The sequence below is a fragment of the Anopheles gambiae genome, chromosome 2 (genome assembly GCF_943734735.2).
Source record: "Anopheles gambiae chromosome 2, idAnoGambNW_F1_1, whole genome shotgun sequence".
Lineage (NCBI taxonomy): Eukaryota > Metazoa > Arthropoda > Insecta > Diptera > Culicidae > Anopheles > Anopheles gambiae.
This window is the reverse complement of record NC_064601.1, coordinates 15,687,270-15,703,009: the sequence shown is the minus strand read 5'-3', so window position 1 is coordinate 15,703,009 and position 15,740 is coordinate 15,687,270. Positions and strand designations below refer to the sequence as shown.

The following is a 15,740-nucleotide window of genomic DNA, read 5'->3' as shown; positions in this document are numbered from 1 at the left end:
GGGGACGCCCAGGGGCTACAAAACGGTAGAGGATGTGAGCTGCAGATAGGATTCCAACAGCCACCAGAAAAATCCAGCTTTCGGTTGTGTGTGTGTATATATTGATTTACAAAAATGCAGCTTCTTTATCGGCTGCGATAATCACTTACGACTGATAATATTGACCTGTGCAGCAATTGTATCAGCGAGTATAGGTTGTATCGTTAGCTCAATAGGAAATTACATTCGATGGTAAACCGTACAGATGTAGGATAATAGGTGGGGAAATTTGGAAACCGTTATGACTAAGCCGTTTGGACCAGTAACAGGCCTTATCGAACGACAAACCAGCGTGCACAGTTGTTGGCAAGCAACGCTTGCGGCGTGCTCCCCTTGAATGGTATGTGCCTTATGGTGCTCCACATTTCTTCTGGTCAGCTTACGGGCCTTTTTAAACATTATCTTTTAACTGATTTACCTTACACTTATAGCAAGAAAACTATAAATGGGGTCGTTTAAATTGCTGCAATATTGATCAAAACCAGAATACTCACTGGATTTGTATTCCGAAGAAGCCATATTTCTATGCAGGCCTGGAAAAAGATGAAATGTAGTTAATGCCTTATCTCTAATGTGCACAGCGTTAAAGAGTTTTCCAAGTCACTTTTGAATGTGCACATCATTATTCATCGCATTCAATATGTTTTTCAACAGCTGTCAAATTTCAGTTTTTACACATGATTTTCAACACACCACAAAGAGCTGTCGAACTCAATCCAGCTGTCAAATGGTGTGTATTTGCTTAAAAATGAAATATCAGTTTTTACACATGATTTTCAACACACCACAAAGAACAGTCAAACTCAATCCAGCTTGTGGCGTGTTGAAAATCATGCTGATGAAATTAAAAATTATTTTGATGGAAATGAAATGTCAGATTAATGTGGATTAACATCTTGCACGCGGTGAATAACAATGTTTACATTTGAAAGTGACTTGGAAAACCCTTTGTTTCATCGCTTGCAAGATGATTTTTCCCAACAGCTGTCACGTGGTATATTTGCACCACAATGAAATGTCAATTCATCCACATGATTTTCAACACATCTCAAAGAACTGTCCAACTCAGTCCAGCTTGAAGATGTGTTGAAAATCATGTAGAAGGGCTGGAAAGTGTTTGTGATGCAAGTACAACATTTGACATCTGTTGAAAAACATCTCGCAAGCAATGAAAAATGACATTGGAAATTGACTCGGAAAATACTGCAAAATCACTGAAAGCCAATCCGATTGGTGCTACAGGGCAGGCCTGGACCGACAATGGTTGTTGAGCCAAAGAAGAAGAAAAAAAAGAAAAAAAAATAGTTATTGCCAAATGTATTTGATAAAAAAAACTTTTGTTTTTTTCAAGTGCAGAATATTATACAAAATTAAAAATCTGGCGCTGAATAAATGAAAAAACCGATAATTATACCTTTTTCCATCTAGTCGTTGATGTCGCTCAGTAATACAAAGTGGGGAATGGTATTATGGTCGTCCTGCCATTGTACTGAGCGCACTTTCTTCCATGGCATATGATTAGCATGACTCTATGACGAAGAACCTTGTTTTCCCCTTAAGCATTTCCGACGCAATAAGTGCATGCACTGGACGGCTGGCCGCTAAGCGATCGACCGATCGCACTGCCCATCGCATGATTTGTTTTGCTGTTTTTTGTTGTTAAATGACGCATCCACAGCGACCAGCGGTCATTGCAATGCATTGTTAGAACCACTCCCCACCCCTCCTCGTTATTTCAAAATTTTGCTATTACAAACAAACACACACTCATTAGTTCGTTCGATGTAAAGGAGGAGGTAAATAACCATGACAACAACGCACGGGGAATGGCAAGCCGTTGCTATGACGCGTCTCGCCGCGCACTGTCCGCGCGTTTTGCTAATCCGATTGCCAAGTGGTGGGAGACAGGGTGGCCCTACGGTCTGGGACGGAGGAAGAGTGATGGTGATGATGGGCGATCTAACTGACTGTAAACAAAGTTCACTCGACGGTGATGGGCCTGCTGTGTAGAAGGGGGAAATTATTATCCCTTGAACTTCCCGTGTCTCTCTGGCGCGTGTCCCTCGCTAGAAGTAGGTCAAGCCCCGGCGGGTGTCGAGTTGATTGTAGGCTGTCGGTGGGTTCCGTGTTGTTGCCATGCGTGGTTGGCGGGGGCGTGTAGTGTAATAGTGTTGCAATTTTGCAAATAAAAAGAATATATTTTCTAAATTGCTTTCTCTCTTTTCTCTTCTTACAGCATTACAGATTCGTGTGTAACTGACCAGCCACTCAACGCAGCACGGTGAAAACTTTGCATCCTGCTTGGATTGCATCCCCCCCACGAACAGGCACAAATACATTCTCCCACAATGCCTGCCTGTTGATCTCCGTCCACAAGATATCCCGCGGTACATTGTCGCGTTTTGGGGTTGGAAAACTGTGCGACGAAGGCAACGACTCTAAGACAGTGCGGTGGTGGTGTTTGTTGTACTGAGAGGAAGGGTGCGAGTGTTAAATAATTAATCTCCACTCCCGGTTTGCCTCGGTGCTAATTGATTGTGTCTTTTTTTGTCTGTGTTTTGTAGGTTGTTGTTTTTTTTTGTTTCATTTGCACCGCTCGTGAAGCTCACGGTATCGTGCTGTGCGCGTGTGTGTGTGTGTGTAGGATGATAGAATGTGAGCAAAAAAAAAAGTTGCCCGAAAGAGTAAGGTAGGGCTGGCAAGCGCTCTATCTCTCTCTCTCTCTCGCTCGCTCGCTCTCTCTGCGGGGGAACCACGGAGTAGAAGAAAGTGTGAAAGTGATCGTGAAGAAGAGGAAGAAGAAGAAAAAAGTGAAAAATAATTAGCAAACATCTGCTAAAAATTTTCCCTTTCCAAGCACCACGTGTGTATGTGAGCGTGCGCGCGCGCCCGCCCGTGTGTGTGTGTTTGTGCGTATTGTTTGTGTTGTGCAAAGGTGTGCAATAGCAGGAAGTGCAAGCAAGGGGGAAAAGGGAAAGATCCCTTCAAAGCGACCCGCGGTTGATTTATTTTCTATTTTTCCGGCTTTAGTTGGCTCAGCTCTGTGCGGGTGTGTGTGTGAGCGGGTTTTCCTCGATCGATCTGCCGAGTAGTAGTGTGTGTGTGTGTGTGCCGTGTGCCTAACCCAGTGTGCGCGTGTCGGGCATGTGTGGTGCTGTGCGTAGGCGCGTGTGTTTGCCGGGGGCATGATAGTAACCCCTCGATCGGCCTCGCTCACACTCAACGCAGCAAGCGAAAGCGTCGTCGTCGTCGTCGGTGGTGATCGTCGTCGGCGTTGCCAACCCCTCGATACCACGACCGTCGGTGGCGGTGGTGGTGGTGGTGGTGATAAGAGTAGCAGGAGCAGCAGCAGCAATCACAGCAACCATAACAACGGCTGCGACGACCGGAGGGACGGCGTCCCCATCATTAGCAACCTGTTGATTGGCAGCCCAGCCGACATTTCGGTTGCTGGACAGCGGCACGAAGCAGCGGCCAGGTGGCGGCAAGCGAACGGTAGAGCGAACGACGGCCACCGGTTCGCCATCTGCACGAGACGGGAGCAACAACGTAGTACGGCAGGTACCGTTCCGCGCGGTGGGCAGCCCGAAAGCGGCAGCACGTACCGTACCGGCGTGACGGAAGGTGGTGGTGGTGGTGCGGCGGCGGCAGCAGTAGCAGTAGCAGCGGCAGCGACGGCCACGTTTGCGGAAGCCGGCACAAGTCACGACGATCGGCTGCGCGGTGGTAGTGCGGTTGGTGGAGAAGTAGCGGCTGGATTCGAACGCGTCGAAGGGATTGGTGGCGGCGGGGTAGGCGAAGCGGAAGGAGTGCGACGTAGTAGCACGGCAACGGCAACGACGAGCGGTCAGCGCCAGCAGCAGCAGCAGCAGCAGCAGCAGGAACCGTTCGCCCCGAAGACGGCCAGCAGTAGTGGTGATAGTGTCGGGGGCGGTGGCGGAGGTGGTGGTGGTGGCGGTGGTGGACGAGGGTTCCATTTCCCCGCGCATCAACCCGGCCGGCAAGAGGGAGTGGACATCGTCCTGCCGGTCGCTTCGTACGTGGGAGTGGTGGACAGTGGTAGGCGACAGCAGCAGCAGCAGTACCAGCAGCAACAGACAGCACCGTCGTCCGCGGACGATCCGGTCGGTGGTGGAGTGGTGGTAGTGCAGGGCGGCAGCGACAGTAGCAGCAGTAGCACCGGCAGCAGCAACAGTGGTGGTGGTGGTGGCGGCGGCCTTGTCAGTGGCAACAGTGGTGGTGCGGAAAGTAGTGCCAGTTGCAGCAGCACCGCTAGCAGCGGAAACGGAATTGCCGGCTCGGTGGTTGCGCCGGACGCGGTCGGGGGCAGCTCGCAGTTCGGTTCGATCGGTACGGGCAGGGCGGGCGGGGACGCTAGTCGCGAGGACGAGGGTGGCTCGAGCGGGAGCGGGGGGAGCGGCAAGCGCATCCTTGCCGTGAACCGCAACATCGACGATCTGCTGTTCGGCAGCGATCTGGACTCGCTGATCAACGACAATATTATTTATGGCTTCAAATCGCTGAAGGTTAGCCGGGCCCAATCGCAGGATCAGCTAGACTATCAGCAGCAGCAGCAGCTGTTGCAACAACAACAACAGCAGCAGCAGCAGCAACAACCGTTCTATCACCATTACCATTCGAATCCGCTGCATTTGCAACAGCATTTACAACAGCAGCAGCAACAGCAGCAGCACCACCTGCCGAACACTGCTGCGACGCTCGGCTACCAACCGTACCAGCCACAGCAACAATCACATCATCCTGCCCATCAGCAGCAGCAGCACCAATCACACATCGGCCATTGGATCGAGTCGGAAATTATAGCGAGCAGCAGCAACAGCAACAGCAGCACCATGTTGGCCGACAAAGCGAAACAGAAACGTAAGTAATCCGAATTTTTTTGATAGGTTTTTATTAAATTTGGGAGGTAAATAGTGTTATGTACATGAAGAGCGCTCTTTTCTAGAAGGTGCGAGTTCGAAGAATACTCCGCGATGTCCAGATATGTAACCTATGGGCTCTGCATTGAGACAATTCTAATTCTTTGAGACAATGCTTTACACATAGACAATACTGAAAGAAGTATCCAAATTTAAAATTAAGTACCATAAATAAGGATATTCAGTGAACGTGCGAAGAGTTAAAATGAGCGCGAGAAGAGTTAAAATGAGCGTGAGAAGAGTTCAAATGAGCGTGCGAAGAGTTCAAATGAGCAAGCGGAACTATATTGAACGCGCTGAGCTACATTGAGTGCAGGGTGCTACACTGAGCAGGGTTGAGTTAATGTGAACCAACGGACTTATATTGAGAAGAAGCTCATGGAGCTATATACTGAGCTCACGGAGCTTGCTTTAACTTTTCAGAGCAGCATTGAGATTAAGGAGCTACGTTGAGCTTACAGAGCTATAGGTCCTCTGACCGAATGGTAGTATAATGAAAGAGCGCAACTACATTGAACGTGTGGAGTTAAATTTGTGTCTACGGAGCTACTTTGAGCTTAAAGAGTTACATTGAGCTTTTGGAGCTATATTGAGCTCACGGAGCTTCACTGATTTTTTGCGGAGCTCCATTGAGTATGCAGAGCTATATTGGAGTTGTTGTCGTTGTTTTATAATACTGTATGTTTGCTCTACTCTTTGAAAAGAGTCGCTTTACACTACATGTGAAGCAGATGTCAAATAGTTATACGAGCAAAACCCTCCCGGGCATCATTTAGGGCGCCGCTTTAGGACGATTGCCGAAAGAGTGTGATAATTTTGCTGATGTCTGATTGATGTTAGTTTGCGCTAGACTAATTGGTCTGTTGATACAGTCGGTCTTCTAGGAAATTGCGTTACTATATTCAAACCATCTCGCGCATCTCTGCGCTCGTATTACATTCTAAAATTATGCCTATCAACATCAAGCTACCGGTAGGTGGGTGGCAGTCGATGGTAGAATTATTTTTACCTTTAACGTCGTTCCTCGAACTTTACCCTCCTTGGTTTACGTGTTGTGGCGTGGTAAGAGCAAGAGCCGTATGTCTGCGCTTGGGTTAGAGAGGGAAAGAGCCCCAAATTTTGCTGGACTGAGTGCGTCTGGGACTGATTGTTGGTGCGACCACCTCTTACCACTCCCAGCTGGCTGCCTGTGGCTCACACACACACACACACACACACACACACTGCGCTGCTGTAGGCGGGAAACTTTCTCCGTGATCTGCAAAAACTTTCCACGAACGGCGAGGTGAAACACTCGTCTACGGTCTATAGTCGAATTTTCCGCCCGCTTCGTTCTTCGAACGGTAATTAAAACGCACGAAACGCAAGCTTTTCAACCGTTGTGTACGCAGCGTTCTTGAGCTGCTTGAACGTGGATGAGTTTTTGGGTGGAAAATTTACCACATCTTACCGCGAACACACTCAGTACTAGCGTGTAACTGGGGTGTTTTTGTGGAGCTTTCGTCGTTGGTTGGCATTTCTCTCGAACGATTCTATCGACCGGTTGTTATTTGGAGTACAGGGATTTCTTCAAACTCTTTCTGCAGTGGATCGGTAGTAAAAGTGGTACGGCTTTCTGGGTCTCGTTATGTTCCAGGGAAGGTGGCTTTTGCGGTTTAGCTATGTTACAGAACTTCCGTCTTGCCAGTTGAAAATGGATGGCCGGTACCCCCAAGAGATCATTTCGCCCAGGCGACTTGATAAATCGAGCAGCTAATCAGCGAAATGCTTCGATCATACTTTACTACCGCTGTGCCTGCACTTGAATGAAAAGGAACCAAAATAAAACGATTCGCGTAACATTAAGGTTGCTAATTTAATGGATCGTTTGCGTGGAAGTTTTTTTTTCAATTAATTTGTTGGAAAACTCTAAGGATTTTGTTGAGGAATTATTTATATTGGATCATTTTTAGACTTACAGCCAAACTGCTGTTAATAAACCATTCTTAATAACAAATATTATGTCTCTCCCTCTTACTGTCTCTCTCTTTCGCTCTCTGTCTCCCCCGTTCGCGATAAAATCAATTAGCATATTATGAGTCATGGGAAGAATTAGACTAGATGTCCTTTATGTTCGGTACCGCCTTTATAGACGTTTGCTGATCGATTTTGTGCTCCTTCTTTATGCATGAGTCATGTAAAAGTCCTTCCCTGTCATCAAGTTCTTTGTACAAAAGTAATGTCCCGAGAGACGTACTCTAGCAGCTCACATTCTGCGTTTTGTCTCGCGTAGAAACAATTGGCCTTTGGGGCCAAGTGGTGGGGCCACATCGGGATTCACAGCAGAGACGCAGGAGTGTTCCCACTCCACTAACAAAGACTCACTAAGAAGCCCGAGCCCCCCGAGAGTGCATTGGTGTGTTCTTTGTTGCCGTTTGGATCCTGCTCCAACCGCAGCCTTCACCTGGGCCAAAGACGTGCTCTTGCTAATGGAAAAAGTGTGGGAACTGTTTGTTGCATGCCCTTTCTGTCTCATCTTCAATGCAATCGGTTGTGCCCACACACTTTCAATCTCGCTCTCTCCTCTTGTTTTTCTTAAATTTCTTGTCCTTTCCGTGGTGGCACGTGTCATCATTGTTCCTCTTGTTTATAAACCTTTCATCACTTAGTGTGTGTGTGTGTATCGTGTTTCATTGGAAATTCCTCATAATGCGTGTACGACATACGATATGCTTTGTGTTGGTTTCCCCTCGTTTTATCAAACCTCTGTCGTGTCGAACTGCTCGCAAATATGTTACTGCTGTGTTTCCCTCCGCAATGGAGGCGCCTGGTGGTAATCAGTTGGAAGTATTGGTTTTTTGTCGAATTTAAATGTCATATTATTTACGACTTCGAGCTTCGTATGACGTGCGGGGGTTTACCTCACGCACCAGAGAACAACCGAAGAAAAAAGAGCTTACCTCTGATCTGCCAAGAAACAAAGTAATAATTGTTATGTTTGGTTCAATGTTTTTCGCTCCTGCTTTTGCTAAGCAGTGATAAAATAAAATCTTTCATTCATCTTCTGCCGCCGCTGCGCTGGTGGAATAGCTCTGCGCTCGTACTATCTAGCTCTAGTTGCTAGTTTACGATCACTTGCTATGTGACGAAGTGGTGGTAGCGATAAGGAAAATCCGCAACAATGTGTGTGTATGTGTGTGTGTGTGAATAACCGGACATTGTTGGTGCGGTCGGGTGTCATAACTATTTCATTTTATTACCGGCTCTAATCTCCTTCGGAATTATCCAGCGCTCGCGAATGACTGTGTTGTGGAAGGCTGTGCTGGGAAAACCCCCTTGAGGGCGTGTTTCTTTTCTCCTTTTCTTTACTCTGCAAGCAGCGCTTGCTGTTTGTGGAATTGTGTGTGCGAGATGGGGAAGAAGGCTTCGCTGCAAAAAATGCATTAAAGCACGATGCAATTACTACACACAACACCGTACATGACGATGCTGCCGCTCTCGATGTAACGCGCTTCTACCGACAACAATGTCTTAGCGGGGATGTTTTATGCTTTACGGTGTAATAAAAGAAGGAACGGCTGCACACAGTACCTTGCATTCTATCTCCAACCGTACCTTAATGCCTATTCTACCGCCTGGAAACCGAGAATGATCGGTGTGCTGCTGCTTTTGAATGGCGAAACATTGCCACCGGGCGGTACGCGCCACACGCACATGTTTGTTGTTTGATGTGTTTTGTTCCGGTTCCGGTGGCGCAACAATTTCATCATATCACGCAAATGCAATGCTTTCGGTTGGACAATGACCCCCGGCCACTCCACCTGAACATCATGTGACGGACATTCTTGCCAACAAATGGCAATGATCTTAAGTTGGATTCCCGTCGTAATTCTTAAGGTTCGAATGTGCGTTAGTGAAGTCAACCAGCTGCCGGTGAGAATTATGCGATTAATTAAACAAAAAAAACATGATTTATTATATCATCTTGTCCTTGGGAATGTGGTGGAAGATGATTGAGATGAACGATAGGCTTCAGACGTGCAAGCAACCATTGTTAAATGTTTTCTTTGCACACTTCCGTAACATTGAAGAATTGCCATTTGGTGACGAGTGTGTATCGGGATTCGTTACTTCCTATAAGCTACTGCCAAAGTGATTAGCGAATGCAGCGTATTAATTTTTCTACACCCTCTGTATCGCTGTACCGCTGTAGAAGTGGCGGACTAAAGTGCGACAAAGGTTATTAGGGAAGGTAGGATGTGTGTGTGTGCTGCTGCTGACCGCCGCAAAACCTTCACACGCTCACCCGGCGCGGTGAGCATTATCAGCTGTCACTTATTGCGCAATATCTCCCCGATAGCGTTCGGTATGCTTTTGGACCGGCAGTGACATACTCTCCCTTGCAGGGGCGGGCAAGAGGCACGGTGACTGCGTCCAAGTAGTACTATGTGCGTCGTCATCACCGCGACCGGACAAAGGTACGATTCACGCTATACAGCAGCGCTGATAACAACCCGAACCCGATGTATGGGAACAGAGGCCGCGCATTTCGTAGGGCTGTGTTGCAACACAACCCGTCGCGATGGTCCGTGCTTGTTCTTTTGGAGTATGATTTGTGTGTGTGTGTGTGTGTTTTTTTTTGTGCAATTTGGAGGAGATCACTACGGCAGCTCTCGCTCTCTCAACACTTCTGTCCATCCCTTATCAAACGTTTGTACCGGGCGCTGGTCGACGAATCTGGTCTGTTTGTTTTAGTATATGTACACGGTTACAGTTTTTCGTTGAATTTGTGACGCGTATCCCCCCCCCCCCCCTCCATATTATCAGAACAGTCTGGTGGGAATCGTACCCTGCTTGTTGTGTAGGTGTTGTCGCTGTACATCGGAATTTTGGGCAAATGAGTGAAAGGGCAATGTGTTCCACCAATTTGTCACGATGAAGTAACCAAGCGCCGGCTCCCCTTATCTGCGCCGGGGACCGTTGCCGTGCTGCCCCGTGATTGCGACGTGACACAGTTCGGTGAAAATTTCGGTCATGGTCACGCTTCGCAACCGCTGTTGTCCGGGTGCGTTGTTACTGTGGGACTTTTGGGATACGTTTATTGCTTTCCGATTAAGGGGGTGGCGTTTTCGGCGTAGAATGCAGTAGCGATGAGGATTTTGATTCACTGATAGAACCATTTTTCAATGTTGCTTTCTTCCTTTCATTTTTTCTACCCAACTTTGAGCTTGTGAATAGCACCACTAGGAAAGGAAAGCAAATAATTTAATGCATTAATTTTTATACCTTGTTATGGCGGATTAAATGTGGCATTTATGGGTGTCAAAATATTTACACGCGCTTAATCAGCTTTTGTCACGGGTGAGCGGCTCTCACAACGGGGTAATAATAAACAGTACACAGCGGAGTGGGAGAAAAGGTGCTTTTTATTTTGAATTGAAATTTGTTTGCAATATTGCGGGGAGGAGAACAATTTAAAAAAAGAAAAAAAAAATCAAGCCAGAAATGACATTAACGAGCTAATTAACGAGCGTGTCGCCCGTTGTTTTTTGTAATGTAAACCGGGTCTTTTATTTACTTCGGTAAATTTTTATTTGATTCAAGTGATCCTCTTGTTGTTTTTCCGGGTTGATATGAATGAAAATGTTGTCTTTCGATAAAGAATTTTAAATATTGTCTTTTACTTTGATTTACTTCAATAAAAGCTTAGCAAAAAAAGCTTATGTTTTTCCCCAAAAACTCTATAAAAAACTATTTTTTCTTGGTTGCGTAATCTGGCGATGAAGCCTCTTAACCTAATAGGAAACACTTAATCTTTAGCTGTATCCTACCTTCTTTCCACCTTTTCGTGTTCGCTGAACACACTTACACCAACGACGGTGTGATAAAAATAAAAACCCATTTAATGGGTCAATCTAACGCACGTTCTCATTCTTTCCCTTCTTGCGCGCACTCTCTCTCTCTCTCTCTCTCTCTCCCTCCCCTCCTCGAATGCATCGGCTCCACTCCGCTCGTCCCTCATCCCAAGGTTCGTTAGCTTTTGCCGCTGCAATCGAAAACCGGGCGTGTAGGATTGCGATCGAGATATCCTATAATTAAATCAAGCAAAAGGTTCCCTGTGGCTCCCTTTTTTCCCTCCGTGGCGTGGGTAGGCTACAGCCCGACGGTGTTGCAGTGGATGGGGGAATTAAATGCGAAGGAATGCTGTGTCCCACGCGAGAATACTTTGTTGGTGGTTGGTTGGTTGGTTGGTGTGGGTGCGGGCGTGGGGCGAATGGAGGCGAGCGAAAAAGATGATTGATTGCAAATGGCAGTTTTATTATCATCCGTCCGTCGGGAAAAAGGATGTTATTGATTTTAGGGAGCAGTTTTGGGCAAATACTGGCAACAAACCACTAGCAGATTGTTTTCTTCCGTGATTGGGAGGGAGGTTGTTTTTACTGTTAATCGATCCTGGCCTATGTGTTAAAAATTGATTGAAACATTAATTAAATTATCTATTTTTTCGGAATTTTTGAAGAGAAAAAAAAAACTACAGAAAAAAATGAAGATTTAGAAAATGTACCTAAATTGACAGCAGCACTCCCTGTAGCCGTGATCGCTATGCTGTTGCGCGTTACTTTGCAGGTGATCGCACGTTTGCAAGCGTGTCACATGCTTGCCCACTGGCACTGGTGCGCAATATTTGTTTCACTTCCTATCAGCGTGCGCATTAGAGGTGTGGATCTTCACGCGCTACGCAGTGTTGTCCATGGGGTGGGAGAAAAAGTAGAGACAAAATTGTATGTGTGTGTGTGTGTGTGTTGGTGCATTTTTTGTTTGCAGATGATCATCTGCGTACACCGATTAAAGCAGTTACTTTTCACTAAAATGTTTATAAATCTTATTAGAATGAACTGTTATTCCTTTATCCAATAACATATATGATTAAGAATTAAGCGCATTAATAACGATCATTATCTTGGACTTTGCTCTAATGTGCTTACCTTGGAAAAGTAAAGAAACAAAAAAATACATCCACCACCGGTTGAGACGTGTTTGCCTTAGTTACGACAGTAGCAGCGCCGGCTTCACCCAGTTAACACACACACACTCCCCAACGGTCACGAGTAATGGTTGTGCACTAGACTACGTCATCATATGCTCAGAAACGGTCATTCATTGTCGTAGTTGTAAAGACCGCGAAGGAGGCGCCTATTGCGCGCACCTTACCTTGCGGTGTTTTCTCTCTCACTTCGCGCACCTTCAAAGTCTACCACTGTCTGGCAGCGCAGTGTGCGTGTATGGTTTGTTCTGCTGCTCCATTCCGCTACCATATACCATATTACTTGCTGCAAGATTGCGCGTGCACGTGAACGCGCAGTGAAATGGCGAGTAGGCGCTACATCCGCACCGAAAATGCAAATATAATTCAGCGCGGAGTGGTGTGTGGTGTGGGGGTAAAAATGCAACTTTTTTTTTCTAGAGCCTCTCTCTATTTCACAAAACCTCCCAGTGTCCATGATAAGGAAGGAGCGAGCAAAAAAAAAAAAAAATACCGCACAAGACCGTGTTATCGGTGCGTAACCGCGCATACCAGCACCCTGCGCAATGGAGACAAATGATAACCGCTGGACCCTGGAAACAACGTTGAAGAAGACCGCCGGGTAGACTGAAGCAAAAGCATTGTTGATTTGTTGGGGTAGAGAAGAAGCAGAGCACTACGTGAAGAGCTGATGACGCGGGAAAGGTGCTCTCTTGCGTTCATGACTGGCGCTTTTTGGGGCGCGCGCGCGCTGGTGGATGACGAGGCTGGGTCAAATGACTGGGCGCTGGGGGGAAAGCGCCATGATAGCGCGAGTGCGGTCGACGACGTCAGTAACGAGGCGAAAGTAAGTGATCCATTTTCGGGGCGAGGCGTGAAGCGACTCCTTCGACTAATCAGGTGCGGCGGGCTATTTTCGGTCCCCACGCAAAGTGCGCCCGGTAGCAGCGTGGCTGTTACCAGGGGGTCGTTGACGGTCCGGCAATGGTGCCTCCCAAGATCTGTCGGTACGTGATTTTGATGTAAAAAAGGGTTTGTTAGGAATAGGGTTGGAATTCTGTCCTGTTTTTGTGTAGGAATATGAGCTTTCATGATGTTAATATGTAACGGTTGTGTACATTTTCCAGGCTCGTAAATTTTGCACATTTTTTGTATATACAAGGGTCCAAGATACGGACGATGCTATACAGGTGGATTTGGTGATACACTGTTTGTGATGTCCAAAGAGCTTTGCAAGAATTCAATTAAATCCTATCTGGTACCTGAGAGGACAGTATATTTTTCCATCTCAATGGAACTCATCAAAGAGTTTATATATGATGCACTCAGGTTTGCACAAAGCGGGACGTGCAAAGTTTTGACCTTGCTCACTAAATGCTGACAGTTCCTAGGTTATAGTGAAAAACGGTGTCCAGTGTGTCAGTTGACAGCCAATCGGAGTTGTCCAACCATCTCATAGTGGAGGTATTATGAGAGCGTCTCAACGTCGTGCATAATCAAGATCCTAATCCTGTCCGTTCCAAACAGTTCCAAAAATAACCTAAATACTGGCTTGGATTCCAAGAATGAAGATAGCGGAAGTTCTCAAACGCTGGTTATTGCTCTTGGCTGCCATCGTTATTGATTTAACCAACTTCCTTATTGCCTACCGAACTGCTGGATGCAACTGCAATCCCCCATGAGTTCATCAAATGCACAAGAGGTACAAAAATATCGCGCACTGCTTAAGGCGAGTAATGACGAGCTCTGTCAAGCGGTGCGTACTTCTCGATTTCGATCGTACACCATTAGCGCTTCAAAGCGCTTAAGAACCTTTGTTGGCGTACGCGCGACTTCCTGCATTCATAACGCGATCATCCCGTGAAGACATACAGCCATGACTCAAACCCCCGAGACCCCTCCAGTGACTGTGTGTGTGTGTGGGCGACTGGCAGGGAGAGGCCGTACGATGACACCCGCACGGTGGATCGTTTGTGACCTCACTCAGAAGGGACTTTTTTGTGTGTCTTCGAACGATCGTGCGACTCTCGCAGCTCGCGCAAGGCGTTGGCGGTTTGCCGCAAAGAAAGCGCGTCAAGAATGTCGTTCGTCCTTCGATTCTGCCTTTGTGGCGGGTAGCACCAATGAGCACCACCACCATCCAACATTTCGCTACGTTTCGATGTTCTTGTTGTTGCATCAGAGCGTAACGGGTTTTTTTTCAGTAGTAGTCCCTCTCCCAGGGCTAACCGCCGCCACACACTCTCGGTTCGGGTTCTTGCGGTTGTGTGGATCGATCGGCGGCCGCAACGTGAGGTAACGCCATCCCCAGCCCCACCACCCGCTTCTTGTTTGCTGCCAAGAATCGATGCTGTGTTTGGATGCGTTTTTTGTGGTTGCTGTTTTTTTTGCTTCGTGTTACTCTACGGGACCGACCGTCCCCGTCCGTCGTAACGCTTGTTTGGCTGGTTTGTTGTGCCAGGCACGTTAGTGTCTGTTCGCGTCTTCGACGGAGCGGACAGACGGATCGGCCAGTAAGGATCCATACTTGAGCGCCGCCTGCACGCGAGGTTGATTGCTTTATGTGTGTTTTTTGTAACAGTGAAGTGTTGATAGCGTTTTAGAATAGTGACGTGAAGCGAGTGTATCATAAAGCCTGGTTGAGTTCGGCCAGAGGGGAGTGAAATGAACACTCACTCACTAAACAGTGTACTCGGAACAGTTGATTTAGTGAAACCAGCCAAACAAATTTCAACATTTTTTTTGAAGAGGTGTAGATCGTCGGCCTATGCCTTGTGGACATTCTGGCTTTTAAACCGTCATTACTTAATCGCCTGCCCGTCATGCGGATTGCATAATTTCATTTTCGTTTCTTGCCCGAGCACAACAGCACGATCGCCTTCCGCGCGCCCCCCGCGTTGCGCTTTTCGTGGACGCACTACGAGCGCTGCGCATAGAGACGGCGTGCGCGTTTCTATGTGTGTACTGTTTTTTGTATTTTTTTTGAGTATTGCTTCTCAAGCGCACAGTGTGTGGGGTGTGTGAGAAGGTAAAAATAAAATCTAATCCATCTTCAACACACACACACACACACACGGCAAAAGGCACGGCAAACAGGAGATTGGTGTTTTGTGGGTGCCTTTTTGGTGGCCAATCCTAGTGGCCATCTGTCATACGGGGTCGGACTGTCCAGTGATACAATCCAGTGTGTGTGTGTGTGTGTGCCGGGTTGTATTGTGATTAGGTGCAGTGTTTGCCATTTATTTGCGATATTCCACCTCACTGGGGTGGGGAATAAGACTTGAATCGTGTTTTTTTTTGCTTTGCTTTTCGGATGGGTTGGTGTGGGCAGGAAGTGCGTCACAGGCAGCTCTCATCGGTTTTGCGTATGCACCGCCCGATTGGTGATAATAATAGAAGCCCCACAACGGTCGCGCTGTGTTTGCAAGTGTGCCTGTGTGTGTGTGTTTGTGTGGGAAGGTGCCGCGTGAAGGGGGGCTGCTCGCTTCTCGGCAACAGCAAGATTTGGCATTTTCGTTTTCTTGCACTAAAAAAAAAGAAAACCATACACACAACAGAGCCGACACTAGAACCAGACTGTATGCGTGGTTGCTGTGGGGTGTCCCGATCGTCTTTGAACAAATCGAAGAAATCGCGCCCAGCATTGTTGGGTGTGCAATTCAATCGTGAAGTGGTTTTATTCTATCTCTATCTCTATCCCTTCCTGTGATGTGGTGCGTAGTGGTTTTAGAAAATTGGGCAGACATCTCTCCCCCTCC

The 15,740-nt window shown here is 47.2% G+C and overlaps 1 protein-coding gene and 1 long non-coding RNA gene across 10 annotated transcripts in view; one reads left to right on the top strand and one right to left on the bottom strand.

Moving 5' to 3' along the window:
- Positions 1–15,740, top strand: part of LOC1281364 (serine/threonine-protein kinase minibrain) — a 54,588-nt gene that overhangs the window by 5,668 nt on the left and 33,180 nt on the right. For 3 of the 9 annotated variants that reach the window (XM_061646280.1, XM_061646283.1, XM_061646284.1), the window contains exons 2-3: positions 2,276–2,320; positions 2,604–4,920. In XM_061646280.1, the coding sequence (XP_061502264.1) occupies positions 3,225–4,920 (1,696 nt within the window). In that variant the 5' untranslated portion in view covers positions 2,276–2,320; positions 2,604–3,224. The remainder of the gene's footprint in view (positions 1–2,275; positions 2,321–2,603; positions 4,921–15,740) is intronic. The other 6 variants (XM_061646278.1, XM_061646282.1, XM_061646285.1 and 3 more) reach the window with 3 other exon arrangements.
- Positions 10,367–11,625, bottom strand: LOC133391521 (uncharacterized). The gene is made up of 2 exons (XR_009765022.1): positions 11,524–11,625; positions 10,367–11,416 (listed from the first exon to the last, which is right to left on the bottom strand). It is a non-coding gene; the product is annotated as an uncharacterized LOC133391521 (long non-coding RNA).